Here is a 26,803-nt window from a genome sequence, read left to right on the forward strand (position 1 = left end):
GAGAAGGGAATGAAATCCTTCCACCATCCCCACCGCTGTTCCTGGGAATTAGAAGTGGGAAGAGGCGTGGGGCACACGGCAGGGCCGTCCCACTCTGCAGTTCTGGAAAACGGCAGCACTCCCATCCGCCTCCGCCCTTCATCACTCCCACCCCACGCTTTACGGGCCACCTGGAACTCTCTCGAGGACGCCCCCCAGCCTGCCCCAGGAGGTCTGGCGCGCCCGCCAGGCTGCAGGGAAGTGCCGAGGCGCACGGGGTAGCGGGCGAGCGCTCCCGGCAGGCGGTCCCTCCACCGCTCCGGCGTCTGCCCCGGAGGTCGGTTCGCTGCTCAGCCCGGCACAGCCCGGAGTCGGAGGCTGGAGCGCGCCGACGACGCCGGAGGGCCGGGGAACAGACACTGGCACGGCCCTCCGCCCCAAGGGCGCGCCGAGGCCACTGGACAGCCCTTCCCCCAGCGCGGCCGGCCGCCAGGGGGAACACCCCACCCTTCGGCTGCTCGCTCCTTCCCCTGTCCCCAGCGCACCCGCTTCTCCTGCCCCAGCCTCAGCGAGACTCACTCCGCCCGCAGCTCCGCCGAGTCGCTCCGGGCGCTGCAGCGGCTGAAGCCGCCGGAGCTGAGCGCTCGCCAGGACGCAGACGGCTGCAGAAGTCGGGGCAGCCCCGGTGCGGCGGCACTATGAATGGCTCGGGTGGCCTGGACACCGAGGACACGAACGAGGCGGGCGGCCGGGGTAGCTGGCAGCCTGAGGCGGTCATCGTGCCCATGCTCTTTGCGCTCATCTTCCACGTGGGCACCATAGGCAACTCACTGGTGCTGGCCGTGCTGCTTCATGGTGGCCAGGCGGTCAGCACCACTAACCTGTTCATCCTCAACCTGGGCGTGGCCGACTTGTGTTTCATCTTGTGCTGCGTGCCCTTCCAGGCCACCATCTACACCCTGGACGACTGGGTGTTCGGCTCGCTGCTCTGCAAGGCGGTGCACTTCCTCATCTTCCTCACCATGCATGCCAGCAGCTTCACACTGGCTGCCGTCTCCCTGGACAGGTGAGCTGGCAGGCAGGCTGTGGCTGGAGAAGGGGGCTGGACTTGAGGGTCAAGGAGGGATGTGTAGAAAGTAGGAAAGAACGCTAGGAAGGCAAGGGAAGCAGGAAGGAGTGAAAGACAAGCAGGCGTGTAAGAGGAAAAAGAAGAATAAGAATGGGAGACCTCCGTGTCTCTCTGTTAGGTGCATCCTCAGGGGCTTCAGGCTGGAGACCTCAGCTCTCCAGTGCCACTGGCATCTGACAAAGCACAACGTTTCTGGGTGCAAAGCGTTTTTCCCCGGGATGGGTCTCCTCTGAAGCTCAACGCCCCTGGGAGGCTGGGATGGGAGGGATTACTGTGCCCAATTTACAGACCAAACCGAGTTTGTAAGTGATTTGCTCAGAGTTGCCCATCCAGTAATCCTGTGCGTGAAGCCATTGGCCTGTCTCCTGGCGTCAAACTCGGGCGCCTCCACCTCGCTGGCCTCCAAGCCACAGTTTGTTCTGCACAGCCGACTCTGGTGCGGACTGCAGAATTTGGGTCCTTCGTGAGGGCCCATGCCAAACTCCGAGCAAGCATGCCCGAAGCTCCCTAGCTCGGTCCCACAACCTGATCAACAGGCCCGGGGGGAAGGGCAGGAGAGGAGCGGGCCCAAGGGTCCCCCTGGAAGCTGAAGCTTGAAAGGACACCTGGGGGATTCCTAGGGAGGGAATCCTGGTATCTCCCTGGCCCCCTCCGTCCCCACGTCCTCCCAACCTTCCCTGGACAGGCAGCGAGGTGAGGCCACATTCCCCATATACCTCCCAGTTCCACTGAATGCCAAGTGTGTTGGTTCCAAGAAGAGAGCACTGATGGGACCCATAGAGCTTCGGCTTCCCTAAAGAATTCCCTCGCGGTACCTTGCCTGACAGTGTCTCCAGGCTGTCTCCTAGGGCTTCAAGGCGCCTGGGTCCTACCTCTCCGGTCACCGTCACTGGTGAGTAATCACAGCCTGCCGGAGCCCCAAAGTCGGTTTAATCTTCGGGGTGCCCTCCCGGGTGGAATCCGATTGTAGTCGTAGTCTCAGGAAGAGCAGATGAGTGGCCTTTCCTGCTGCCGGGTCCCGCCCCACATGTAGGCACAGCTGAGGGTGTCCGGGATGCTCTGTGTCGCCCTCCGGGCTTGTGCGGTATTACCGTGCGCTAGAGACATTCCTCGACAGTGAGCGTGGGGCTCGAGGTGGAGGGGTCCGGCCCTGCCTCCGCGAATCCGCCGGCACACCAGACGTCTCCCTTTCTGGCCTGACCCGCAGGTATCTGGCCATCCGCTACCCGCTGCACCCCCGCGAGCTGCACACGCCTCGCAACGCCCTGGCGGCCATCGGGCTCATCTGGGGGCTGTCGCTGCTCTTTTCCGGGCCGTACCTGAGTTACTACCGCCAGTCACGGTTAGCCAACCTGACCGTGTGCCACCCGGCGTGCAGCGCGCCTCGCCGCCGCGCCATGGACCTCTGCACCTTTGTCTTCAGCTACCTGCTGCCCGTGCTGGTGCTCGGCCTGACCTACGCGCGCACCCTGCGCTACCTCTGGCGCGCCGTCGACCCGGTGGCCGCCGGCTCGGGCGCCCGGCGCGCCAAGCGCAAGTTGACGCGTATGAGCATCATCGTGGCCGCGCTCTTCTGCCTCTGTTGGACGCCTCACCACGCGCTTATCCTCTGCGTGTGGTTCGGCCGCTTCCCCCTTACGAGCGCTACCTACGCGCTGCGTATCCTCTCGCACCTTGTCTCCTACTCCAACTCCTGCGTCAATCCTATCGTCTACGCTCTCGTCTCCAAGCACTTCCGCAAGGGCTTCCGCAAGATCTGCGCGGGCCTGTTGCGCCGCGCCCCGCGCAGAGCCTCCGGCCGCGTGTGCGTCGCGGCCCAGGGCACCCACAACGGCAGCATGCTGGAGCGCAAGTCCACCGACGTAACGCACGTGAGCGAGGCAGCCGGGCCCTCTGCTCCTGCGCCGGCGCCTCTTAGCTGCCAGTCCTCGAGCTCGGTTCCCAGCCTGTCCTGGCGGGACCAAAAGGCTCCCAAAGCCATCTTGACAGTTAATGTGACCCGAAGGCACTTAAGGAGTACACTTGGGTGTTGAAAGATTGGAGTCAGAGGTCGGGGGATCGTGGAGGGAGTTTCATCTGTTAATAAAACACGCAATCCATTCCACGTGCATTGGCGCGCCGTGTCTCCGCATATCTCGCGAGGCTCTACGACTTCACAGGGGAGATCCGGATAAACGAGGGCAGGGTGCCCTGCTTAGTTACAAGGAAAGAGGGCGGCCCGCACCGAAGGCGGCAGAGTTAAAGTCCGCGTAGAAATCCCTAACTGAGGCTGGGGAGCGCGGGACGACCGAAGGCTCTTTGCACGTGGCCATGCGGAAGCGCCAGGTGTATATAGATCGGGGAACCAGCAGCCGCCGGTGAGCGCGACAAAGGCGGGCTGAGTGTTTAAGCGCGCTCGATAAACCGGTCGATGACAGACTTGGACACTATGTGTGTTCCTAGTAGCGTTCGTGCGCCTGCGGGTGGCGAGTCCTTGCCTGTTCCCAGCTCCCTGGGGTCCCTTGGAGTCATGCCAGCCAGAGCAGTGCCTACCCACCTTCAGCCTTTGGGTTTCCTTCCTTCACTGCAGCTATCTGGGATCTGGTCTCCAAGGGCTTGGTTTATCCTCAGGCCAGGAAAGTCACCCGCACACCCGTCAGTCCTGCTCTGGGGCGCACAGCAGCGATTCTAAGGCACTGCTGGACCGGGGCAGGCTGAGAATCCCGCCCCGAACAAAAATGCCCCCGAGCTTTGGTCAGGAGCTAGCCTCTACCTGTCCCCAGGTTTGCCCCACTCCCGCAGTTCTTGAGCCAAGCTTTTTACATGAAATTAGTTCAGTGTTTGAGGAGAGGCAGGATAACCCAAGGGTGTGCCCACTTCAGGTCTTTGAGCACAGAGCACTTTGGTAAAGGTCTGGGTATTTAGCCTGCTGTGGAAACAGAGGCTGCACCTGGCCAGATTGGAAGGACAGTGTCAGAGAGAAGTCTGTGTGTGTTTGGGCAGGGGTCCCACGCTTCCCTGGTCTGCTTGATGGGTCTTGAGTGTGATGATTGGTTCCAGGTGGTGGAAATGGAGCAGGACCGGGAAGCATATAGGCAGGTGCTAGGTGGGCGGGGCTCGGTCCTGAGCTTTGTCTTCGGGTGTTTGCTGAACCTGGGGTGGGGGTGTGCCAAGTCCAAGGCTCCAGGGTTGGTGCGCAGAACAGCTGCCTCCAACCAACTGCCCAGTCGCGCAGAGAAGTGACTGAAGTGGAGGTCGTAGCTTGGCGCTGCTGCTCATGGCCCTGCGGCTCCTGATCCATCTCACCTTCCTCAGGCTCAGAACCCCACTGTGGCTCCAGCGTGTCAGCGGTTGGCAGGTAGAAAGCGTAGGGTCTTGAGCTTTGGGATTTGGGCCCCAGGGCACTGGGTGACCTCGATCTCCATCCCTCAGACTGGCCATCCTTCTTCAACCTCAACTCAACCCCAGGAGGTTCAGGAAACCATCCAGATTCCGAACGGAAGCGCGCCCCTGCTCGTGGACGTGCAGGTGTTTGTGTCAAACGTGTTTAACGTGGTAAGTGTCCTCAGGCTGTGGAGGACTCGGGGGCCCAAGCGCTGAGCTAGGAATGGGACAGGACTCAGCCTAGTGAGTGCTGGGGCCTCCTTCCTTCTTGTCACATAGTACCCACCCCCGAGGTGACCTGCTGCCCCCCTCCCCCAGGACATCCTGCGGTACAGTGTCCTCCACGATGCTGCTTCGGCTGGTGAGCACCCACCACCAGTGTGGGGGCAGGGGTTGAGGAAGGGAGACCTCTGTAAGCCCAGCACAGAAGTACTGGCCTTCATCAACCTGCCGAGCCCAGGGGCACATGTATACGGAGAGTGGCAGCCTTAGTAGCATCCTTGTGTCCCTAGTCCTGGCTGGACACTCGCCTGGCCACCGGCAGGGCAGAGTCACGCTGCCCCGGGACTCTCTCTGGACACCAGGACTCACTATCCGGGAAGTGTAAGTGAGGCGGGGGTTCTCGTCTCAGGAACTAGGCGGGCATAGCCCTTGCTATTCCCCATCTGGGGCCCGGAGGTCCTCTTAGTGAATATCCCCCTCCTGGTGGCCCTGCCAGACCACTGGCACAACTCCCATGCCTTATGGTGCCCCTTCCGGAACCCCGAGAGCAGTGGATGGCAGCTGGGCATATGCTGGGGTCTCCCCCTCCTCCCCCTTCGGAGGAGGAGCTGGGCCACTGGCTGTGGTACCTTTCCCTCTGCAGGCTCTGGGTGAACTGGCAGGGCCAGAGCCCACAGGCCCGAGTGGACCGGGATGGCCACATCGAGCTCTACCTGGCCCTCACCACGGAGACCAACTGTGACTTTGAGCTTTTCCACTTCCCCAGGGACCAGAGCGACTGCAGCCTCAGCTTCTTCGCTTTTGGCAACACTGGTGCTGACAGGACAGGAGCTGGGAGGTGAGGGGAGAGGGGAGCCTCTGGCCTCCAGCGAACACCTGACACAGGGGTCCCGGGCCTGTGTTCACAGCAGTCCACGCCCAGGCTTAGGGGAGCTGATCCTTCTGCTTTCACCGGGCACCTCCCACTCAAACAGCAGCCCCACCTCCTAGTCCTCCCCTGCTCTAGGCCAAGCCCCCCTCCAGTCTTCTCTTCTCCCCCATCAGCTACCCCAGAGCAATGCCCCCAGCAGCCAGGGCGGAACTGCACACTTGTGTCAAGCCCAGAGGCTCAGGCTGCTGCAGGCTCATTCCTGGAAACATCCCGAAGGTGTAGCCACCCAGTGAATATCCCACAAGCTCGGCAGGTGACGTCCAGCTCGGCGGCGAAGTCCCATCCTTCCCTGCATCCCTCCCCTCTGGGAAATACCACAGCTGCCGCCCCATGAATCCTAATTATTTCAGGTGTGAGATGATATACTGGTGAATGAGTCTGTGACCATGTCCCCCTCCATGAAGTGGTGCATTTATTTTTACAATGAAAATTCACCTGTGAATCTGATAAGGCCCTTCTTCTAACTGGAGAAAACTTGGGGTCTTGCAAAATCCAGTCTGGAAAGCCCTTGTACAGACCAGTTTCCAAGTCTGCCCCCAGCAACCAACACAGGGCTCCAGCATCCCTGGGCTCCAGCTTGTCCCTGCCCCTACTCCCAAGAGAGATGCGGGGGCAGGGGTATTTCTAGTTCTCTGTTCTCACCCCCACCCCTTCAGTGATGGAGCTGGAGTTCCAGGCCCGTGTGGTGAATGAGATGGTGAGTGTCAAGAGGGAATACGTAGTTCAGGATTTGAAAACCCAAGTCCCATCCCAGCAGCTGGTGCCCTGCTTCCAGGTGACGGTGAGTTGGGAGGTGGCTGCCGAGGGCTGATGGGGGCATCGAGGATGCACAGCCAGAGGCCGTGACACCACCCTTCTACCGCCCACCCCTGCGCAACCCCCACTGGAAAGTCCCGACCTTCTTCCTTCCAGTTGCGCCTGCAGAACACAGCGCTAAAGGCCATCATAGCGCTCTTGGTACCCGGGGAGGCACTGCTGTTGGCTGACCTGTGCGGGGTGCTGCTGCCTCTCCGGACGGCGCGCGTTGCCTACAAGGTGACCCTGCTGCTGGGCTACCTCGTCTTCCACTCCTCCCTGGTTCAGGCCCTGCCCAGCTTCTCCTCCTGCAACCCGCTGCTCAGTAAGGCCCACACCCTCGCCTGGCCGGGGGCAGGACCACCTTGTGCTGGGCCCACCTCATTCTGCCCGCACCTGCTGTCGCCCCCTCCCTGCCCACCTCCCCGGTTCACTACATCACTGCCCTGCTGCCGCTGCTCTTCAGCACCACGGAGGCCGTGCTGCTGTCCGTGCTGCTGGCCCGCAGCAACCTCAGGGCTGAGAGCAGCCCCGGCCCAGTCCTGAGCGGGGAGCGGCACGACTGTGGGAACCCAGGGCCCGATCCTGAAGGTGGGCAGGGCCTGGGGCCCGTTCCTTGGGGGCTGCTGAGGAAAGAGGCCTAGGGGCAGAGCTGGTGGGCTGGGGTTGCGGGTTACCAGGCTGTTTAGAGGTTCCTGCATCCACTCTGCTGGCTCCACTGTCCCTGGGTTCCACCACGGCTGCCCTTGGAAGCAGCAGGTCTGGAGCAGGGAGCAGGGTTAGCCTCCCTAAAGGCCCGGGTGACTTCAGACTCCCTGGGATAACCCTCTGCCTTGCAGAGCCTCTCTTGTGGGATGTTTTTTCAACTCAAGATGACCTAGAATGGGCCAGACCCAAACATTCATTAGCTGTGACTCTAACAAAGGGAGAAATACAGACTGGCACCTCCTGGGATTCACCCTTCTGCTCCTGGAGAGCGTGCATGTCAGGTGAGCCCTGAAGTACACCTCCTTTTCCTGCCTCTCCCCACACAGAGGCCTCCAGAGGAGTAAAGGGGTCCAGGAGGAGCTGCACTGAAGCTGCTGACCACATCTTCTTCCTGGTGTACGTGGCAGGGGTGCTGTGTAGCCAGTTCATCTTCGCTGTGCTCTGGACGTGGGCGACATGCAAGTCGGACCCAGCCCCTGGTGAGGCTGCACCCCACGGCGGGTGGCCCAGGCTGTAAGGGGCAGGCAGGGCCTGGGGCTACAGACCTGAGGAGTTGGGCTGTGACAGGGTCTCAGGAAAGAGGGGGGAGGGAGATCGGTTCTCTTCCCTAAGCCTGGAGGACCCCAGGCCACCCTGAGCTCTCCCTTCTGTTAGCATGCAGGCAAGGGGTGTGGAATAAACCCATCATCCCAGTGCAAGGGCGCCTCAGGGGTCTGCCTTCGCTGAGCTCAGCTGTTCACTCTTGTCAAAGTAGGCGGGGCCCATCTCATGCCCCCGACCCCCACTCTGCCCCAGATCGTCTCAGGACTGTTCCCTGGTCACCCAGTCCCCACATGCAGCCTAACTGCTCCTCTGCAGCCACTGCTGCTTGGCTCCAGGCACGGGGTTGTCAGAACTCCTTCTGTGAAGTCCTACGGAGCGCTGGCCCCCAGAGGGCAGGGCACAGAGCACTCCCGCTCCAGCCACCGGGGGGATGCCTCGGGGCAGAACCCCCCAGACTGCAGGACTGCGGGGATGGGGAACGCGGTCTCTGCACTGAATCCGAGAGCGGGTCAACCCTGCTTGCCTTTCTCCAGGCCCTGTGGCTGCAGTGTGGCCTGCTCCTCCGAGCCCAACCCTCACGCCGGGGCTGAAGGGGGTTCTCCATCCCCAAGTCGGAGCTGGTCCGGGGGTGGGCCTGCTCTGCTCTCCTGCTCCTGTCCACACAAGGCAGCTGAGGGCACAGACCTCTGTCTTCCTTCTCTGTCCTTCCTGCCTTGAAGCTGTCACGTGGCCCCTGCGGGCCGCAGTCAGGGTCATGAAACCCAAGGTGCGGAGGAACCCCAGAGTTCCGGGAGAGCGCTGCTTGTGTGGGGAATGGGGGCCGCGAGAGGAAGGGCAAACCAGGACCCGAGGGCTCAGGGACAGGGCTCCTGGTCGGGGTGGTGGAGAAAGACCCCAGGGCCCAGAGGCAAGTTAACACTGGTTTATCTGTCCGATAACATGGCTGGTCTGGCAGAGCCAGGCAGGGGCGGTGGCGGCTCAGGCGGAGGTGTCAAACAGGCGATCGATCATGTCGCCCACCTGCTCCACACGGTACTTGATGTACTTCTCAGGATTCTTGGTGAAGGGCACGCTGCCATACCTGACCAGGCGCTGAGGTCAGTGGGGATGCCTAGCCCCTCCCCAGCTCTGCCTCAGCCTAAGGCCCTCCCGATGGGGTGCCCCTGGGTGATGTCCGGGTCTGGCCCCACACCAAAGCCCTGGGCGCTGGATCTGCCACCCAAACCCACCACCCTCTCCAGGTTTCCTTGAAGAAGAGAAGGGCCCAGTGGTCCAGCCGGGGCAACGGGGAGCCTGGGGCTGTGAGGGCTAACCTGTGCAGAAAGGCCCCGTAGGTCTCCTTAACAATGTTTTTCTGGGCTTGGCGGATCTTGTCCCTCTGCTCCGTGTCGGGAATAGCCCAGGCCTTCTGTATCTTGCACAATTCTTCCAGGCCATCGTTGAAGCCCTGGTCACCAAAACGGTGGAAACAGAAGTGACCCAGAGACAAAGGTTTGAGTCTGTGCTGCTACAGTAGCCACAGCGATCAGTGGAGCGGGGAGGAGCCTGACTTACCTTAAAACGTTCCTTGATCACCTGCCGCTCCTTGTCCCGAAGCTGGGGGGCCAGGGGAGACGGCAGAGAAAGCGTCCCTCAGAGCAGGGTCGTCCTGCCCCTGCTCCTTCCCCAAACCCCAAGCCCAGCCCTCTCCCCTGCTGCCCGGATGGCCACAGGCATCCTTTGCTTTCTCATCCCAGTTGTCTGTTTTTTCCCAGAGACACAACAGAAAGCACCACATCTGCTAGACATCCCTTCCCAGCCCAGACCTTCAGCCCACCTTGACTCCGGGTTGGAACACAGGTAGGTTCTTCTCAGCGATGTAGTCAGTCACCTTTAACCAACTGCCAGGCAGGGAGGGAAGCAGAGGGCAGAGGAGGGACAGCCTCAGGCAGCTGCTCCCTCCCTGGGGCTGGACTGCTTTGTTTTTTAAAAATCTCTTGATCTACTGGGGGAGAGGGTGAGGGCAGGGATCAGTGTGGGTCATAACTAAGCAAGACACAGCTGAGATCTTTTTCCTTGGGAATAAAAATGTTCAAGCTGCTCGCTTTTAAAATTAAGAACAGGAAACAGAACATTCAATAAATTGAACAAACACTACCAACTGCACTTCACGTTGATATCATGGCCAATTAAGATGGAGAAGCAGATGAGAAAAGAGGGGATGGAGGACAGATAAATGGGAAAGCAGAGGGTGATACGGTCACGGCGAAGAAACACACAACGGGAGAGAGAGACGCACAAACTAAGAAACAGGAGGAGAGAGGCAGAGACAGCCCTGTAGAGTGGGGCTCAGCCAAGTTCAAGGGACCTTGTGAGCTTGCTCTTCACCTGGTCTAAACGTTACCCACATCTCTGACGGGCAGGCCTTCAACCATCTTAGTCGTCACCCTTGGCAACTACCCTTCTCCACCCCACGGGTGTGATTAAAAAACAAGTAGAGGACTGGGGTCCACGGGGTGGCGGTTCCCCGTCACTGAGCCCACTCTGACTGGGCCCGGCAACCCGAGGCTCTGAGAAGCAAGCGTCGCTGGTGGGTACACAGGGCGGGGAGCGGGGGGGTGGGCGGAGGCCCACCTGCGCTGGTAAGTCTGGATCTGCTGCTCGATGTGCTCACGGTAGGAGCGCTCGGCAGTCTTCTGGGTCACGGCCACCAGCTGGATCAGCTCAGACCTGGGGTGGGAGCAGGCGAGAGAGGAGAGGACGATAGGAAGGCTGCCGGCCTCTGCAGCGACACCGGTGGGGCCTGCCTCCCACCTCCCTGGGTCCTGGGACTGTGAAGGGTAAAGCGGCGTCCCCCCGCCCTGGACACGAGGGGCACAGCCAGCCCCGGCAGGCCAGGCGGCGGCAGGTGCGAGCTGCAGACCAGCGCCCGCAGCTACTTACTTCTCCAGGGCCTTGAGGATGTAGTTGTAGTTGTTGTGCAAGAAGATGGCGCTCAGAGCCGGGTCCTCATACACCTTGGACTTGCTCAGCAAGTTCAGCTGCAGGTTGCCCAGGACTTTACCTGCACAGGGCAGGATGTGGTCACGCCTCCCGTGGCAGTCTGACCCAAGTGACCCAATCCTGGGGCCCACGGACCAACTCCCACCCGTCGCTCCTTGCTCCTCCCGGACTCCAGACCCCACCAGCCTCGGGAGCCTTTTGCCGAGCCCCCGCGGCCCCCCAACCAGAGGTCAGGCTGCGATCCTAAAAGCCGGGGCGCTGGTGCTCAGGAGCGGGCCCGGGACTAGCAGGAGAGCACGGAGAGGAGACGGAAGGGAAGAGGCGGGAGGCGGGGAGGCTGCTGGCCGGCGCCGCACTCACAGATGTAGGTGCTCAGGAGGCGCTTGCTGAACTCCGAGCTGTAGCTGGTGGCTGAGGAACTGGTCTCTGTGAGAGGAGGGGTCCTGTTAGCTCAGCAGTGGCAGCAGCCGAGACCCTCTCTGGCCTCCCCTAGGCCCGCGGAGCGGCTGAGGAAAGCCCGGGAGGGGCCCGAGCCTCCCGGGGACGTGCTGAGCTACAGGGCTCCCTTCCCGCTGCGGGGGGCGCTCCCTGGGACTCTTCCTGGAACCCAGGGCTGGCGCCTCCATGGTCTCGGCTGGCGGGGGTAATGAGCTGGCCCAGGGCCGGCAGGAAGGCTGGCAGGACAGGACCGGGACAGCCTCTGCAACCCAGCCCCCGACCCATGCTGGGGGTACCGACAAGGCCCACTTCTCCCATTTGTCAGCAACAGAGTCTTAGAATAGGCCCCCCATGGCCTCTCCCCCTTCACCCCCACTGCCCACAACCTCCTCTACCAGGCCCTTCTGAACAGAGACTTGCTGGCTGCACAGAGCAGAAAGCCAAGGGGGAAAGGGAGCGGATCGGGGAGGAAGGGGCAGGGAGGTGCTGGACCAGCTTGAAGGGTGCACTCGGGGTGCTGGACACAGCGGGATGCTGCCTGGAGAAACCCAGAGACGGAAAGTGGCCGTCAGGGAGCTGAGAGGGTTGGGAGCATCCGGAAGGAACCGTGTGCCCTCTGACCCCACTCCTACTGGGGTCCCGAGTCTGTCCAGGTGCCTCTGTCCCCAGGGAACCTCACTCAGGGGGCTTCAGAGGGGAAGGATGGGGCTGCGGAGCCCTGCTGCTTACCTCGGGGGTCTAAAGGAATATTGTATGTGTCCCCAAGAACTACGCAGTGAGAGGCAGTGCGCACAGAGGGGAAGGGGGGAGAGACAAAGGAGGGAGAAAGATGCAAAGTGCAAAAACAGGTTAGAAACGGCTGCAACACCCGAGCCAAGCAGACCACTCCCCGCGACGCCAGAGACAGACAGCAGGACAGCCCAGGCTGGACCCCTGAAGGCCAGCGACACACTGGAAAGTGGACGTCTGGAGAACCACAGGCCAGAGGCTGCACCTTGGCTCCTTGCCCCTAGACTGGGGGGAAAAGGGAAGGCCTGGGGCCCAACAAGCTGGGCTGGGTCTCAGTGCTCGGAAGCGCGCTCTTCCCCACGTGCTAACCTCCTGAGCCCCAGTCCCAGGACAGCAGTCACAGTCACGGGAAGACACCAGGCTGGCCCTGAGATGCCGGCTGTAAGGGGTCAGCTGTACTGGACTAATTAGGAGGAAAGGCAACACAAGAGGAGGTGGGGAAATGCAGGAGGGGCGGGGCGGGAAGGGCACCTCCAAACAAGTGAGTTCTGCTCTCCAGAGTGAGGACAGTGGAGGGAGCCGAGAGGGGATGGAGGCCAGGAAAGGTAGTCAAACCCCGGCTGCTTTCCTGATGCTGGGCCCAGATGGCCCAAGCAGCTTGGGGGTCCCGCCACAGGCCACATCTCCTTCCCACTCCACAGGGCGGGGGAAATCTCCTCACCCAGAGGGGGCTAACCCCACGTCTCCAGGCCAGAGGGAGGAGTGGGGCACGGGGCCCCGCTGGGAGGTGCCAAGTACCTTGGGAAGCCAGCATGGCGCCCGCCGTCTCCTGGAAGTCCAGGAGCTGCTGCAAGAAAAGGATGGCCTGCGTGGGGAGAAAACAGGTCCAGGAAGAAGGTCAAGGGCAGGACCCAAAGGTCGGATCACCTCCTACAGTTCACCCCCTCTGACCATTCCAGGACAGGTACAGGGCCAGGGGCCTGCCCAGTGAAAAGGGTGGCAGCAAACTTCGTGCTTCACCCTGTGGGTTTGGCCTCCTGGGAAAGGCCGTGTCTGCTGGGGGCACTAAGCACCTTGCAGTCCATCCTGCCACCTGCGCCCCCTCCCCGCCCCAGGAGCCCCCGGGCAGCACCTACGTTGCTCGTGAGCTCGTGCACGGTGCCGTCCTTGGGCATGTTGTACTCCTTGTCCGGGTCGTTCTGTGGGAAGAACAGCCTGACTCCCTGAAGCAGCTCCCGGGGAGTCCCGCGCCCACCCCACACCCCAGTCTGCGGGCTCATGGCGCCACCTCCTGGCAGACAGGTGTCAGGATGCCGCTCGGGCACAAAGGTGAGCGGGACAGACATACAGACAAAACTACATGGGAAAAGCGGGGCAAGAGCTTGACGCCTGGGGTGGGGGCCTCTGGAGCCCCTGGGGAAGAAAGGGGGGCCTGTGGGCACTGACAGGAGACTAGCAGCACGGCCGGCTTCCCCACAGGGCAGGCCCGCCCCTCTTGGAGGCCTGCTTTCAGAAAGAGTTTCCAAGCCAGGTCACTGGCGGCCCTGCCCACAGCCCCACGGGCCGTCCTGCACGGTGGCAGCGGAGGGAGGGAGAGCACCTTGATGTTGTCAGCGAAGTCCTCCAGCGCTTTGGCTCCAACCGTCTCCATGGAGGTGATGAGGCTGGGCAGCTTGTTCTTGGTGCTGGCCGCCGTCCCCTGAGGAAGCACATGGCTGCACAGGGCGCAAGAACCCGGCTACAGGCTGTGCCTGGGGCCCTGCTCCTTCCCGGCCCCTCACCCCAGGGCACTGTCTCCGCTCTTCACTCACCCTGAGAGCACCTCCACATGCCCGGGGCCCCGAGGAAGCTGCTGCCATCCACCCTCGGAGCGGACCCGTGGGGGTAGAGAACACAGTTCTCCTGGGGGGGCCGTGCCGGGCAGCAGGATTCCTCCTTCCGGGGTCCCCGAGGGCATCCTCACCCACATACCTGGAGCACCTGGTCAAACTCGGGCTTGGTCTGCTTGAGGTGCCGCAGGATGGGGAAGACGGTGAGCACAGCCGAGAAGTCGTGTCGGATGATGGCCTTCCGGGCAGCAGCCACGATGTTCTCCCCTTCAAGCATCAGCCCGTCCAGGGCATCCTGAGAGAGCGGGGCAGGGAGAGGGCTCAGGGGAGGGGGCAGACAGCCGGTTCCCAGGGACGGTGAGGGCACCTGGAGGGGCGTGGGGGAAGTATGCCCCCAATGGGGAGGTCCCGACCGGGACAGGCCACTCAGGACAGATCCCCAGGTTGGGAGGTGGAGGTGGTGGCTGGAGCTGAGGGCTGTGGCCCGCATGCCCGGACGAACTCAAGCTTCTGCGGTGACAGCTCGTGCTGGGGCATCTGGGCAGGGCCCAGGGGCAGGACCTGTATCAAAGAGTCAAAGGTCTTTTTCTGATGATGCTCAGGGATGACGTCCGTCAGCAGCTGGTACTCGCTCTGGGCCAGCTTGACAAAGGCACTGACGCAGTGAATGTAGGCGTCGGTCTCCACGTCCAGCATGTCATCTCTCCCTGGGGGGAAAGCAGTGCCCCTGAGCTACTGGTTTGGGGCAGACCCTCTCCCTGCTGGGGGGTGGGGCACGAGTCTCCCCAGTTCCTGGCCTGTAGCCAGACTAGCAGCAGATGGGGAAGACGACTGTGCTGGCAGAAAGCTGGGAGAACTCCAGCAGGCCCGGCAGGGTTCGCGAGGAAAAACGGGCTGAGTCCAGCCTTTGTTCCAGAATGTCAGGTACGAGAGGTGTTGGGGAGATGGATAAAAAGGGTAAGATCCCCCAATCGACTTCCTGGATAAGACACGTCTGACCCCAAGACTGAGGATTCTGAATTGTACTGGGAAGAGGACACCCAGGGACGGGCAAGTGGCCGCGTCCACCTCAGGGAGGCAGGCCCAGTGGTCGTCCGTGTCCGAAAATGCTGGGCCTCTGGAGCCAGATACCAGCCCCGCCAGGCCTTCTGGAATGTATAAAGAGGCAGTGGGCTCTGGTCCATAAGGCTAGCTGGCATGGCGTCAAAGCTGGAGATGAGGCAATGTGAGCCTCAGAGGGGGAGGGCTCCTTGGTTGTCAGCTGCCCCAGCAGGAGACAGGATCCCGCTACTGCATTGCAGGCTGGGGCCGGGGTGCCCGCAGGCAACCTGGTCCTATGTGCCGAGGGACGGGCTCCGAGGAGTCAGAGCTTTGGAGCCATCGCTGCAGTCAGGTGTTGATGCTCCCTGCCCTCCAGGGGCCCGCCTGCCCTCTCTGCCCGCCTTCCGAGTGGCGGCAACTTCTGCCCTTGGCCCAGGCCCTGAGAGCCAGGCGTGCACTCCCACCTGGAGAGAGGCAAGGGGACCTAGTGCCCAAAAGAGAGACAGACCGGAGAGAGAGAGAGGCGAGTAGGCCGGGCTCATCCTTGGAGCGGAGCGGCCGGCTAGGCCAGGCCGGAGCAGGCCCTCTGGGGACGGCCGTGAACGCAGCGGCGGCTGCCCTCGGCTGGGCTGCAGTACTCACCGGCCAGTGGCCCGTGCTTGTCGTTCAGGGCCTCGGACAGGTGCTTAACTCGGAAATCATGCTCGTGACCTAGCGAGACGTCGGCCGCAAACACAAGCAGCGTTTATCCAGGGGCGGGGTGGCTGCCTCTCGGGGGACTGGGAAGAAGCCCTCGACCTCCGGGGGGGGATGTGAGATGGGGTGTAGGGGAAGGGGCATTGGAGAGGGCTCTGAGCCCCTCCTCTGCCTCAGACCACCTTGGGAACAGCCATTTCAAGCGTGACTTGCAGTGCCCCAGACCATCCTCGGGAGCTGGTTTCCCCACGCCTGGAGGCTGAGAGAAAACCGGGTTTCTGAAGCGTTTCCAGCAGCTGCGGAAGGTCTGATGCTCAGCCCCAGGGGGTTTATCTCACCATATTTGGGGAGAGATCCAGTTAGAGAAATGTCACTGCCCGGTGAATGGGGACAGGCTTCTTTTCGCCCCCAGGGTCATTCTTTTGAAGGTGGATCTGGTCCACTAGGGCAGGGCTGTCCTTCCTCTGATGGGAGGGAGGCAGGGACATGGCGTACGGGCTGCCTGTCCCCTGTGGTACATGCTCGCCTTTCAGGTGGAGGGGGGCGGCCAGGAGGCCTCGGCCGCCCTGGTCCTGCCACTGCTGGTCTGAGCGTGAAAGGGCTGCCCGTGACAAAGAACTTTCTCTGAGTTCAAACAGGAGACAAGGACAGAGACAGGGAGGGGAGGGAGCGGGAAGCCTCCGGGAGGGCAGAGCCGCCGTCAGCCAGACAGGACCAGGCTGAGGGCCATGAAAGCTGCCCCCGAGCCAGCTGGGGTCAGAGGCCCAGGACCTCAGTTCCCACCCCTGGTCCCCTCTCAGGGTTGCGCCCGAGGCCCTCTGGGGGGTTGGAGGCTCTGCCCTACCACGTGAGTGGACACACGGTGGAAGAGGAGGGAAGAGGAGAGGAACACAGCATGATTACCTTCCAGAGGAATGAGGTTAGAGCCCCCCTTTTTCCCATCTAGACCATGCTGGGAATACTGTTTCAGAAGGTTCTGAGCCTTACGGATCGTCCCTGTCACCAGAGCCACACAGAGAGGAGATAAGAAGACCTAGGAAACGAGTGAGAGAAAACAGCAGCAGCCCTCCACCTACCCCCCAGGCCCCCGCCCACCCCCAGCAGAGAGCACGCCCGGGTACCATCTCTCCCAGCAGGCCTCTCCCGGGCCCGCCGGAGGCCCCGCAGAAGGAGATGGAGGAACGGACACATTTCGTTCCCCCAGTGGAGCTCCTGATCCTGCCAGTGACCCTCGTTGTTCCAGATCTGAGTTCATTTTAGGAAGTGCAGAGGGTGAAGGAGATGAGATGGGCAAAGATCCACCAGGAGACGCCAAATATAAAAAACAGTACCGAGTGGCACTTAACTCAGAAATAGACAAGGGCCTGGGATGGAGGAGCTAGCGATGGAGCCCTCACACCCAGAAGGCGAGACCAAGTGGCAGAGCCTGGGGGCACCTTGAAGCAGGCAGGCCCATGGCTCCTCCCCCAAAGGGCAGGCAGAGTTCTCCGGGCATGCTCAGTGCCAGGACGCGGCCAAACAGTAGCCAGAGGAAAGCAGCACCCAGGAGTTGGTGAAATGGGACTGAGCTTCCTGGGCTAGCAGCACCCAAGACGGAAGGCTTGGAGACCCAGAGGCAGACTGGCCCCATACACCAGGGGAGGGACCCAAACCACCAAAGCAATTGGGAAAAACTCAAAAGCCAAAAAGAAGTTAATAGGAGCCATCACACAGAGAGCAGGAGGGAGGGCAGCAGGAAAGGGCACATGCTCTTGGCATGGGGGGAGAAAACCAACAGTTAGTATCACAAGTGAGAACAATGGAAACAAAACTGCAGCGCCCACAGCCTCCAGGGTCAGCTGCCTCTGTGGGAACGAGACATCTCAGGGCAGAAAACGTGGGGAAATAAAACAGCATCTAAAACAGATGTGTACAGCTGCCCTGTTAATAAAATGTACCGGGGCAGGGGAGGCACCCATGAGCGTAGCTCCGTCCCTCTTCCCTGGGGACTCCCAGGTGCCCCCTCGCATCTCTGAGCGCAGCGAGGCTCCTTGGGGCCTGGCAGCTCCCCAGAAGGCTAGTGGAGAAGGGGCAGCGTCTGAGCGGCTCACCTCTTTCTGTTTGCACCAGCCGCAGTTAGTTACTAATAACCAAGTTTGGGGCTTGGGCTCAGCATCTGTCTGGCTGGGTTCTGCCCCTTCAGTGAGCAGCCCCGCTAATGAGCGAATCAGTGCCCTGCCCCACAACCGACCAGGAGCAGGTGGGCCCGCCGGGCCTCCAGGAGCCTCGCCGGTATGCTCGCGTGGACGTAGGCTGGGGGCACTGATCCGGCAGCCGCCAAACCCACCAGGAGCACAATTACCACGAACGACGCTGAGGTCGGTGTTTCATTACCCACTGAGGCCTCCCTGCTCCTCTCCTCAAGAGCTGGGAACTGATGTCCCAGCGGCCTGATTCCCTAGTTCCTGGCGTCAGTCCTGAGCCCCCCAGCTCCTGACAACTCTTGAAACCCCACAGAAACCAGAGGGACGCTCAGAGCCCGAGTTTTCCTCTTGAGGCTCTAAGCCAAGCTAGATTAGGTAAACTGGGGGCCCCGAGATCAGATCCCTGCTCCCTGCACGGCCAGCAGCACTCCTGGATGCAGTCTGGGTCCTGGGGCCTCCACTGGGCCCATCAGAGAAGAGACAGAGGGCAAGAGAGCACAGACTCGCCAAGGCCCAGGCAGCCTTGCAGCCTCCCGGAACCAAGGCACAGAGACGGACAGGCCCAGGTGCAGGCAGCTGCGGCCGCGCAGGCTGGCTTAGTAGAGTCACCGTTTGTGGCAGGTTCCCCAGGGGGTCAGCCAGGATATCCACACTGGAGGGGGGAGGACAGTGCTCTTCCTGCTGGGGCCACCCAGATTCCCTTATGTTCTACTCCCTTGCGCCCCTGCGGGCACCCTCGGCTCCGCCATATCTCCAAAGCCTGAACAAAGGCCTGAGGAAGAGCAGGTGCTCGCGGCGAGTGTCAACACGCCCCTCGTTCTCTGAGGGGCAGGCAAGGAAAACGCTGTCGTGAGGGGCGGGTCCCACCAGTGCGTGTGCCCACAGCAGCAGCTGGACAGGGAAGGCTAGGGTGGGAGCAGCCCCCAGCCTCACTGGCTCTCTCTCCCTGGGGCCTGCAGCAGCCCCTCACCCTGGAATACCCCAGCCTCTCGAGGGCCACACCTCTCAGCAGCCAGACACAGCCAGGCTTGCCAAGCGGAAGCTGACACACAGGAACACTGTTTACCTGGAGCATAGACTACAGGGGACATGATGACGGGAAGAAGGACAGACAGTGAGCTGTTCGCCCAGGACACCGATGTCCATGGCCCAGGCGTCTCCCACCTCAACACCCCTCCCTTGACTCTCCCACCGCAAGGCACTAACTTCGAGTGGAGCCCAAAAGCCGGATTAAGTTCTTTGGAGAGGAAGGCGAGGCATTATTTTCCTTTCTGGGTGACTGTGAAGGTGTAAACTCTCCCCTACCCACTTCTTCAAGCCACCCTGGCCTTCTGCAATGTGACGGCTGCAGTGCCTGCCCCTGTCCTGTCCACGGTTTTGGCGGCAGCAGCAGGCCTGGCCTCCTGATAGGACGACGCAGGGAGAAGGGGGTCCAGCAAGGGGCTCTGCCCCGGCACCCCTGTCAGCCCACCTCTCCGTGCCTGTGACCCTCCACTCCAAGGACACTTATGTAGCCCCCAGACTCGGCTGGGTAGAGAGGAGCTCACCGGGTGGGGCCTTGCTAGGTGGGCAGACACCTGCTTTCTGTCCTGCGTACCTATAGTTGGGGGTCGCTGTGAGGTCAAGCTGTAGCGGCTGCAACCCCCAGGGTGGGCAAAGGCAACCCGGGTCCCACAGAGCTTCTGTCTGGTTCTGAGGTGGGCCAGGGTGGGGTCTCACCTGGCCGCTTGACCGGCTTCTTGGTAGGTGTGTCCTTCCTCTTGTTGGGGACAGCAGGGGAGTATGGGACCCCAGATGAAGAACTGCTCTTCCGGAAATGCTCCTTCAGGCCTTTGATGGAGCGGTCCAGCTGGCTGGAGCGGATCTGGTAGTAGACGTTCATGAAGTCTGAGGAGAGATGGGCGACAGCTGGGGTCCCTGCCTCTGCCTGGCCCCAGGGCCTCCCTCTCACTTCCAGACGCAGCCCCGCAGGGCAGCAGCAGTGCCCACCACTGTTCGTGCTAACCCTTCCCAGCGGCCTCCCACATGGCCTCGTCCGTCCCAAGTCAAAGGCTTAAAAGGGAAAGTATCCCCCAACAGAACCAACAATTAGTCGTTATTTTTTATTTTATTTATTTATTTTTGGCCACGCCATGTGGCTTGTGGGATCTTAGGTCTCCAGCCAGGGATTGAACCCGGGCCCCTGGCAGTGAAAGTGCCAAGTCCTAACTACTGAACTGCCAGGGAATTCCCTGTAAGGTTTTTCTTTTCTTTTCTTTTTTGGCCATGCCACGCGGCATCTTCCCTGACCAGGGATTGAACCCATGTCCCCTGTGCGGGAAGTGCAGAGTCTTGACCACTGGACTGCCAAGGAAGTCCACAGTAAGGTTTTTTTAGATAAAAAAAATGTAAAGTTTACATCCAGCTTCAACTTGCTAAGGGGTCAAAGAATGTGAGCAATTTATATGCGGTAAAGAGACAACAAATGTCACTGAATAAAAAAACACACCATTTCTTTAGCCATGAATGAAATGCAAATTTAAAAAAATTCGAGGACTGTGAAAGCCCTGTCAAAAAGCTAAGGTAAATGAAGCTAGTGCAGAACAAACAGCTGTGGGATTTTCGATGCGTCAGTCGCCTGGCCCCGCCTACCCGGAGAGGAACTCAAGATGGCAAGAGGGTTACAGATCCGTTCCGACAGCTCTGCCCGGTAACTGTACCTTTGAGAAAACATCTCAGAGAACTTCCTACATAAGAAAAGCAAGCCATACAGCTGTGCTCACTGCAGCACTAATTGTCAACACTGGAAAACTGGAAAATCCAAAAATGCAAACGAGCAAGGAAAAAGATACGAATGCCACGGTACACTTTAGCAGCTCCCAACAAGTGTGTCACCAATGTGAAAAATGGAACAGAGCACTGAGGCTCTGACTGAAGGGGACTGAGGGGTCTGGAGGCATCCACTGGCCTCCCGCTTATCCCAAGGGAGCCCCTGAAAAGCTCCTGCCGAGCCCTCGGCTCCCACAGTGCAGCTCATGAGCCGCAGACGTGCCGTGCGGTCAGTACAGGCGGCCCTGAGACCTGGCACCACAGAGTCCTCGAGGGATGGCAGGGACAGTGATAACGCACACTGACAGCTTGGTATGTGTACAAACTAACAAAGAGACGAAGAGTGTGGAGGGCTAAAAAGCTTAAAATTGAATACTCATTACAGGTGGTTTTTTTTTTAAATTTTTTGCTTAACTTGGGATTTAAAAAAAAATCCTGGGACTGGATTTAAAGAAATGATGGTACCAACATACCATGGAATATTATGCAGCTGCCAAAAAGAATGAAGCAAATATACATGTACTGATACGGAACACTCTCAAGACGTATTACTAAGTTGAAAGCAAAAAAAAAAACCAAAACAATCACAGGGGAGCGTTTAGTATGCTCCCTTCCACTTGGGAACGAGGAGCAGATACACACATATTTATTCTCTCTCTCTCTCACACACACGCAGTGGCATAAAGAAGTTTTTGGAAGGGTATAAATAACCTTAACAGTACTCATGTTTGGGTTATGATACTGTAAGCATTAGGGAAGTGGGGAGATGGACTTTTGCTTTTCACCTAAGCCTTTCTGTGCTACTTGAAGTTTTTATAATTAGTCAAAAAAAGGAAAGAAACAGGAAGGTAAGGTATATAAAAAAAGCTTGAATTTAGCTAGATTCATAATTTGATACATAAGCTGTAGACTTATTCCTCATATTGTTTCCTACTAAACTCCTTTGTTTTAAAAGAAATGCAGGTGGATTAAAGAAACAAAGGGCAAAGTCCACTCCCTCTGGCCCTGCCGCCTGGGCCCCCGCCTCCCCAGGACACCTCACCTTGGTTGCGGCCATATTCCACCAGCCAGCGGGAGATGCGGATCACGTCCTGCAGCACACTCTCAGGCAGATGCTCTAGGGGCACCTCCTCCTGTACCTCCAGGTCGTCCTCACCGCTGATCAGATCCAGGATGAGCACAGGGGACACGACCTTGCTATGCCGGGTCATCAGGCTGCGGAACTCGGACTCCAGCGACTCCTTCCCCCGCTCAAACAGCAGCTTCTACAGGGAAGAAGGAAGGAAGGGGGGAGGGGAAGAAGAAAGAGGGCCCACGGCTGTTCCAGCATTCAGCGGGCCCTCGCCTCCCCATCCCCTTCCTTTGCCTTCCTGATTCTGGGCCTCGGCCCTCCTCTGCCTTCACTTCCTTTTTCCCAGAGAATAAACGGTGAGAAGCTTTGCTTATTTCTTTCCCTTGTGTTCTCTCAAAATGTATGTTCATAGTGAAACCCAGAGTTTTACAAGAAGTAGGTGCTTCACAGATATCAGCTGATTATTTTCTCCTTGTACCATTAATTTGTGTTCTTGTTAGAAAAGGGGTTGCAAAAGAAAAAAAAAATAGATAAATTGGACTACATCAAATTAAACACTTTTGTGCTGTAAACGATACCATCAAAAAAGTGAAAAGACAATTCACAGAATGAGAGGAAATACTTGCAAATCATGTATCTGATGAGCGAAAGGTATCCGGAGCAGACAAGAGAATTGAAAGCATGTCCACACAGAAGTTCGTACACAAGGGTTCATAGCAACACTGTTCATAACAGCCAAAAAGTGGAGTCTCCATCAAGTGACGGATGGATAAACAAAATGCGGCAGATCCATACAATGCAATATTATTCAACCATACGATGGAAGGAAACACTTCCACACGCTACCACATAGATGAACCTTGAAAACATTATGCTAAGTGAAGGAAGCCAGGCACAAAAGGTCACATATTGTGTGATTCCATTTTCAGGAGAAGTCCAGAATAGGTAAATTTACAGAGACAGAAAATAGATGAGTGATTACCAGAGGCTGGGTGAATGGGCGAGGGAAGGGAAGAAGAGTGGCTGCCAATGGATTTCTTTTTTACAGGCGATGAAAATGTTATAAAATTTATTCCGGTGTTGTTGTACAACTCTGTAATTATACTAAAACTACTGTGTTTTATACTTTAAATGGGTAAATTTTATGGTATGTGAATTATATCTCAGTAAAGATGTTTTAAAAATAGAGAGGAGTTGGAGCATTTCTGCTTAAATGAAAAGTACGTCCTCTAGGGTAAACCTATAGCATATTCTTTGTATTCTCCTTCTCCAATCCACTCCCACACCCAAGTTCTAGCACAGAGCTCTTCACTCTGTGATCCAAACTTGGTAGAGACCCTCAAGAATCAAGTTCTCCAGCCCCTGGCATCCCAATCTGAGTCCACGCTGCCCACCCAAGGGCTGCAGTATTATGGTTTTACTGGTGTGTGCCCACTGCGTTACTGGTGTGCCAAGGTATTGATCTTGTCAGTCCTCCGGGTGGCCAGGTGGCGCTGTGCGCAGCCAGAGACCACTGGCTAGTTACCACTTTACCCCAGTGTGCCACACAAACATTCTCATCGCCGATGGGGCCACGACGGGAGAAAAGCTGGGAGGCACTGTTCTAAGCAACAGCTTTCTGGGTGGGAGAAAAGCCAGTTTCCCATCTTTGTTCCTCAGCCCACCCCCTCTACTGGGTAAGACACACGCCTCAGGGCAAGAACTGTGGTGCCACCAGGAAGGTGTGCCAGGTGACTGGGGGTCCAAGCTGGCCTGCCCTCTGATGTTCCTCAGTGGCTGGGACGTCTGGGCCTCTGCTCCCACCTTTTCTCCTGTCTGCATCCTCTCCTTTCCTCAATGCACTGAGTAAACCTCACTTCCCAGCCCTTCTCCATCTCCCTCTGGTGATCTAATAAAGACCCCAAAACTTAAACACAAAGATACGACACCAAAAAATTGAATATGAAAACATGAATGCAGGTCCCCTCACTAGTCAAATTCATTGAGTCAGAAAGTAGAGTGATGATGGCCAAGGGTTGGTGGGGAGGAGAAAGGGGAGTTAGTGTTTAATGGGTACAGGGTTTCAGTCCGAGGTGATGAAAAGAATTCTGGAGATGGTTATACGACAGTGTGAACGTACTTAACGTCACTGAACTGTTCCCTTAAAGATGGTTAAAACGGCAAATTTTATAGTATGTATTTTTTGCTACAATAAAAAAATACCCATGCATTTATAAAAATCAAATGTTAAACTTATACTTCATATTTAACTTATAATTTAGTTAAATTATTAAGATGCAATAAAAATGTATACCTGTGATTTCTGAGACAGAGATCTTAATGCCTACAGTATGTGTATGGTATTATGTACTTCTGTTTATTCTACTGCATTCTCTTTTAAGCTGGTTCAGTGTCTCTCATGAGACCAGGGCCATGACTGGTGTCCCCAGACCTCTCACATCATTCTGCTGGCCCCTTACCACTTTGTTGAGCTCTGGGCTGTCTGGGCTGTTGTCCTGGAAATACTCCACAGCCTTCTGAATCTTGGCCATGCTTCCCAGGTACTCTTCCAGCCTACCTGTGGGGCTGGAAAGGAGAAAAGTCCTATTAGCCTGGGCAGAAGGAAGGACCAAGAGAATGGTATTTGGAAAGGGGAGAAGAGAATTAACACAGGGGACTCTAGGCTCAAATATATTCTACTCCTCCCTTCCAAGGCCTACAGCCACTGGTCGGAGAGGCGTTAGGAATGTGACCTTCTGGCCCTCGCTCACCCCTCCCTGATGATCTTCTCAGTGTCACTGGCCACATGGTAGTAGCTGATAACATGGTCCAGACAGGACAGAGTCTTCTCAACATTCTCCTGCAGCCGCTGCAGGTTCTCCGTCTGTTTGTGCACAGGGATGATGGAGTTCTCCAGCTTCATAAGGCGACTCTCAAAGGACGACAGGATAGACACCTGCGGGGGGAAGCTCCGTGCTCTCAGGCCTCGGGGCTGTCCCAGCACTGCTTCTGCCACCCACCAGGTCTTTGGCAATTGCTGTCTCTTCTCTGGTTTTCTAGACAATAAGCTCCATGAGGGAAGGGACAGGGTACACCTGTTCACCGCTGTATCCCCAGAACCTACCATCTGCCTGGCACATAGGAGGTGGCCCAAATAAACCGGCTGAAGTTTGATCTGAAGGCAAGTCAAGCATTAAATTAACTCCTCCTCAGATAATCACCTCAGGATGGCTTCCCTTCCACCCTTTGAAGCCAAATCTCAATCTCTATTCTCTCTGATGCTTTCCTGGACTGAACAGGAAGTAGTTTCATACAGGGTAGCCTCAAATGCATTGCTGGTACCTTCAAAACCCTTTCTCTCCAAGAGTGAATCTCATTACTTAAGAACTAGCGCCTGATGACCGTGTCACTAAATACATACTCAAGTTCGTATCTGCTCGGTTTGTGCTTTCCCAGTCTTCTCTAGGAAAAAGGAAGGAAACTCTTATTTACCGAGGACCTACTGTATACCAGGTGCTATGCAAAATGCATCTCCACGCATTAGCTTCTATGACCTTCACAGTTACACTGGAGGTTGGCATCGTCTGTTTTAGCAGAGGAGGTAACTGAGGCTCAGAGCTACCTGTCAGGGGCCACACACAAATAAGTGGAGGGGCGAGAACTAGACCCCAGATCTCTCTGACTTCAGAGCTCATTTTACACCTCAAGCCCTCTGGGGTGAAGGCTGAGTCTTTTTCTGCCCTCAGTAATCCCAGAAGTGGTAACCCGGCCGTCCAACCCTCACTTGAATTGACGATGATGCATGGCCAGTACCCAGCCCACCTAAGTCAGTCTCACTAATTGTCTGCAGAAGGAGAGAAGGAAGAATGGAGAACTTAGGCAGAGAGCAGAAAGCCCAGGCCAGTGGGGGCTGCAGCATCCTCAGCGAAGGGGCGGACAAGGGGAAGGGAGTGTTAAGAGACGCGTCACACTGTTGCTAGAGAAACCCACAGCTTACCACCACCACTACCCAGACCAGCGCCCCCAGGCCTTAGGTACCGGTACTACCGGGTCGCAGGGTTCTCTCCTCCTGCTTCTGGAAGCCCTCCCAGCTGAGGGGTTACTCACCATGTTCTTGGTGAGCTGGTCGCTCTTCTCCAGGCTGTCTCGGATGAAGGACAGCGTCTCCTCCTCCTGGGGGGAGCGCAGGCAAGGACATCACCAGAAGCCGAAGGCTAAAGGAGACCACCGCGTCCTAGATCCACGGCCTCGCCCCTGACTAGGTCTCCTCGCAGGGAGGGCCCCCTCCCACTCCCGCCGCCTCCCCCAGTAGAGGCCCGGCCCGGATCTCGACCCCTTCCCTCACCTCCTCCCCCGCCGCCCCAGCTCCAGCCCCACCTGCTTCAGCTTGTCCTCGATCTCCCGCCGCCGGGCGGACGCCTCCTGCGGGGGTATCATGACTGCGACCCTCCCAGCGGCCCTCACTGCCCAGTACCTCGCCTCCGAGTGCCCTCTCGGGTCCCGTCCCTGTCACACCCACTTCCGCCCGCGGCCCCGCCCCGGGGCGCGCTGATGTGCCATGTTAGGAGTGGCGAGCTGAGTGCGCCTGCGTGCAACTCAGTACAGGGGGACCGGGCAGGTGGCCATCTTGGGTGTGGCAGAGAACGGTGTTCGGGTTTGTCCTTGATGCGGGTTTCCACCCTCAACAGAGAAGGTGCTCTTGAGCGGCGTTTTGTCACAACAGTTACAACTCACTTGCCGTCTTCGTGGGAAGGCTGACTCTTCTCACAAAGATCAATGACGAATTCGTTTCTCCAGATCGAAGTCTGGATCCAGGCATCGATGGCGCATTCCCCACAAAGCACAGCACAGCACACAGCAGGCGCCTAATATGTGTCCGTTTAATGAACAAGGGGCCTGTGTAATCTTGTCCCCCTTCGGCCCTAAAGCTCATGTAACGAGCCCTGTGTGCAAGCCCTCGGCTGGGGACAGAGTGGTCGCCCATGGTCCCAGCGGCACCCATAACTACAATTCTGCCTTGTGGAGGGGCTCAGCCAAATTCCTGTGGCAGAAGTCCTCGGAGCGTCCATCCCAGGGATTTGGATGGGACGGGAGAGCAAGCCCCAAGCGCCACCGGAAGGTGTCTGTTTTGTAGAGATCTGTGTGGTTTTATTTGCTGGGGGTGAGGACCCCGCTGCGGGGAGGGCACGGGTGGGAGTGCTGAGGACCTGGGCGGGTAGAGAGAAGTGGCTTCAGCGGGGAGTTTTCCTACATTTGGAAACAGTGCAAGGGGAAGGGTGAAAGAGCCCAGACCTGTCTGAGGGGTTGGGGCCCAGGTGGTGGGGTCAGTTAAGGAGAGGTTGAGGCCTGCCTGCAGGTATTCAGACACGGGGAGCA

General features: G+C 58.4%; 3 protein-coding genes across 9 annotated transcripts; 2 read left to right on the plus strand and 1 right to left on the minus strand.

Moving 5' to 3' along the window:
* The first annotated feature begins 677 nt into the window (after positions 1-677).
* GALR2 (galanin receptor 2) lies at positions 678-3,141 on the plus strand. Its single transcript, XM_065897067.1, has 2 exons — positions 678-1,045; positions 2,316-3,141. The coding sequence occupies exons 1-2, from the start codon at positions 678-680 to the stop codon at positions 3,139-3,141; spliced, it is 1,194 nt and encodes a 397-aa protein (XP_065753139.1).
* Positions 3,142-4,364: 1,223 nt separating this feature from the next.
* Positions 4,365-7,644, plus strand: ZACN (zinc activated ion channel). Its single transcript, XM_065897784.1, is given in 11 exon segments — positions 4,365-4,454; positions 4,520-4,642; positions 4,790-4,803; positions 4,805-4,832; positions 4,984-4,999; positions 5,002-5,074; positions 5,337-5,506; positions 6,281-6,405; positions 6,537-6,742; positions 6,847-7,010; positions 7,454-7,644. Coding segments are annotated over 11 exon segments (1,200 nt in total).
* Positions 7,645-8,571: 927 nt separating this feature from the next.
* On the minus strand, positions 8,572-25,916 carry EXOC7 (exocyst complex component 7). 7 transcript variants are annotated; one of them, XM_065897886.1, is made up of 21 exons: positions 25,805-25,864; positions 25,535-25,600; positions 24,199-24,383; positions 23,908-24,013; positions 21,419-21,641; positions 19,288-19,455; positions 16,289-16,381; positions 15,332-15,400; positions 14,210-14,355; positions 13,791-13,943; positions 13,420-13,518; positions 12,956-13,018; positions 12,618-12,684; positions 11,820-11,858; positions 11,013-11,078; positions 10,593-10,713; positions 10,284-10,379; positions 9,487-9,550; positions 9,225-9,266; positions 8,984-9,117; positions 8,572-8,751 (listed from the first exon to the last, which is right to left on the minus strand). In XM_065897886.1, the coding sequence occupies exons 1-21, from the start codon at positions 25,862-25,864 to the stop codon at positions 8,649-8,651; spliced, it is 2,163 nt and encodes a 720-aa protein (XP_065753958.1). In that variant the 3' UTR covers positions 8,572-8,648. The 7 variants fall into 7 exon arrangements, with proteins under 7 accessions (XP_065753958.1, XP_065753960.1, XP_065753959.1 ...); XM_065897888.1 differs by lacking the exon at positions 15,332-15,400; XM_065897887.1 differs by lacking the exon at positions 11,820-11,858.
* Positions 25,917-26,803: the final 887 nt, after the last annotated feature.

This window comes from Phocoena phocoena, chromosome 19 (genome assembly GCF_963924675.1).
Source record: "Phocoena phocoena chromosome 19, mPhoPho1.1, whole genome shotgun sequence".
Lineage (NCBI taxonomy): Eukaryota > Metazoa > Chordata > Mammalia > Artiodactyla > Phocoenidae > Phocoena > Phocoena phocoena.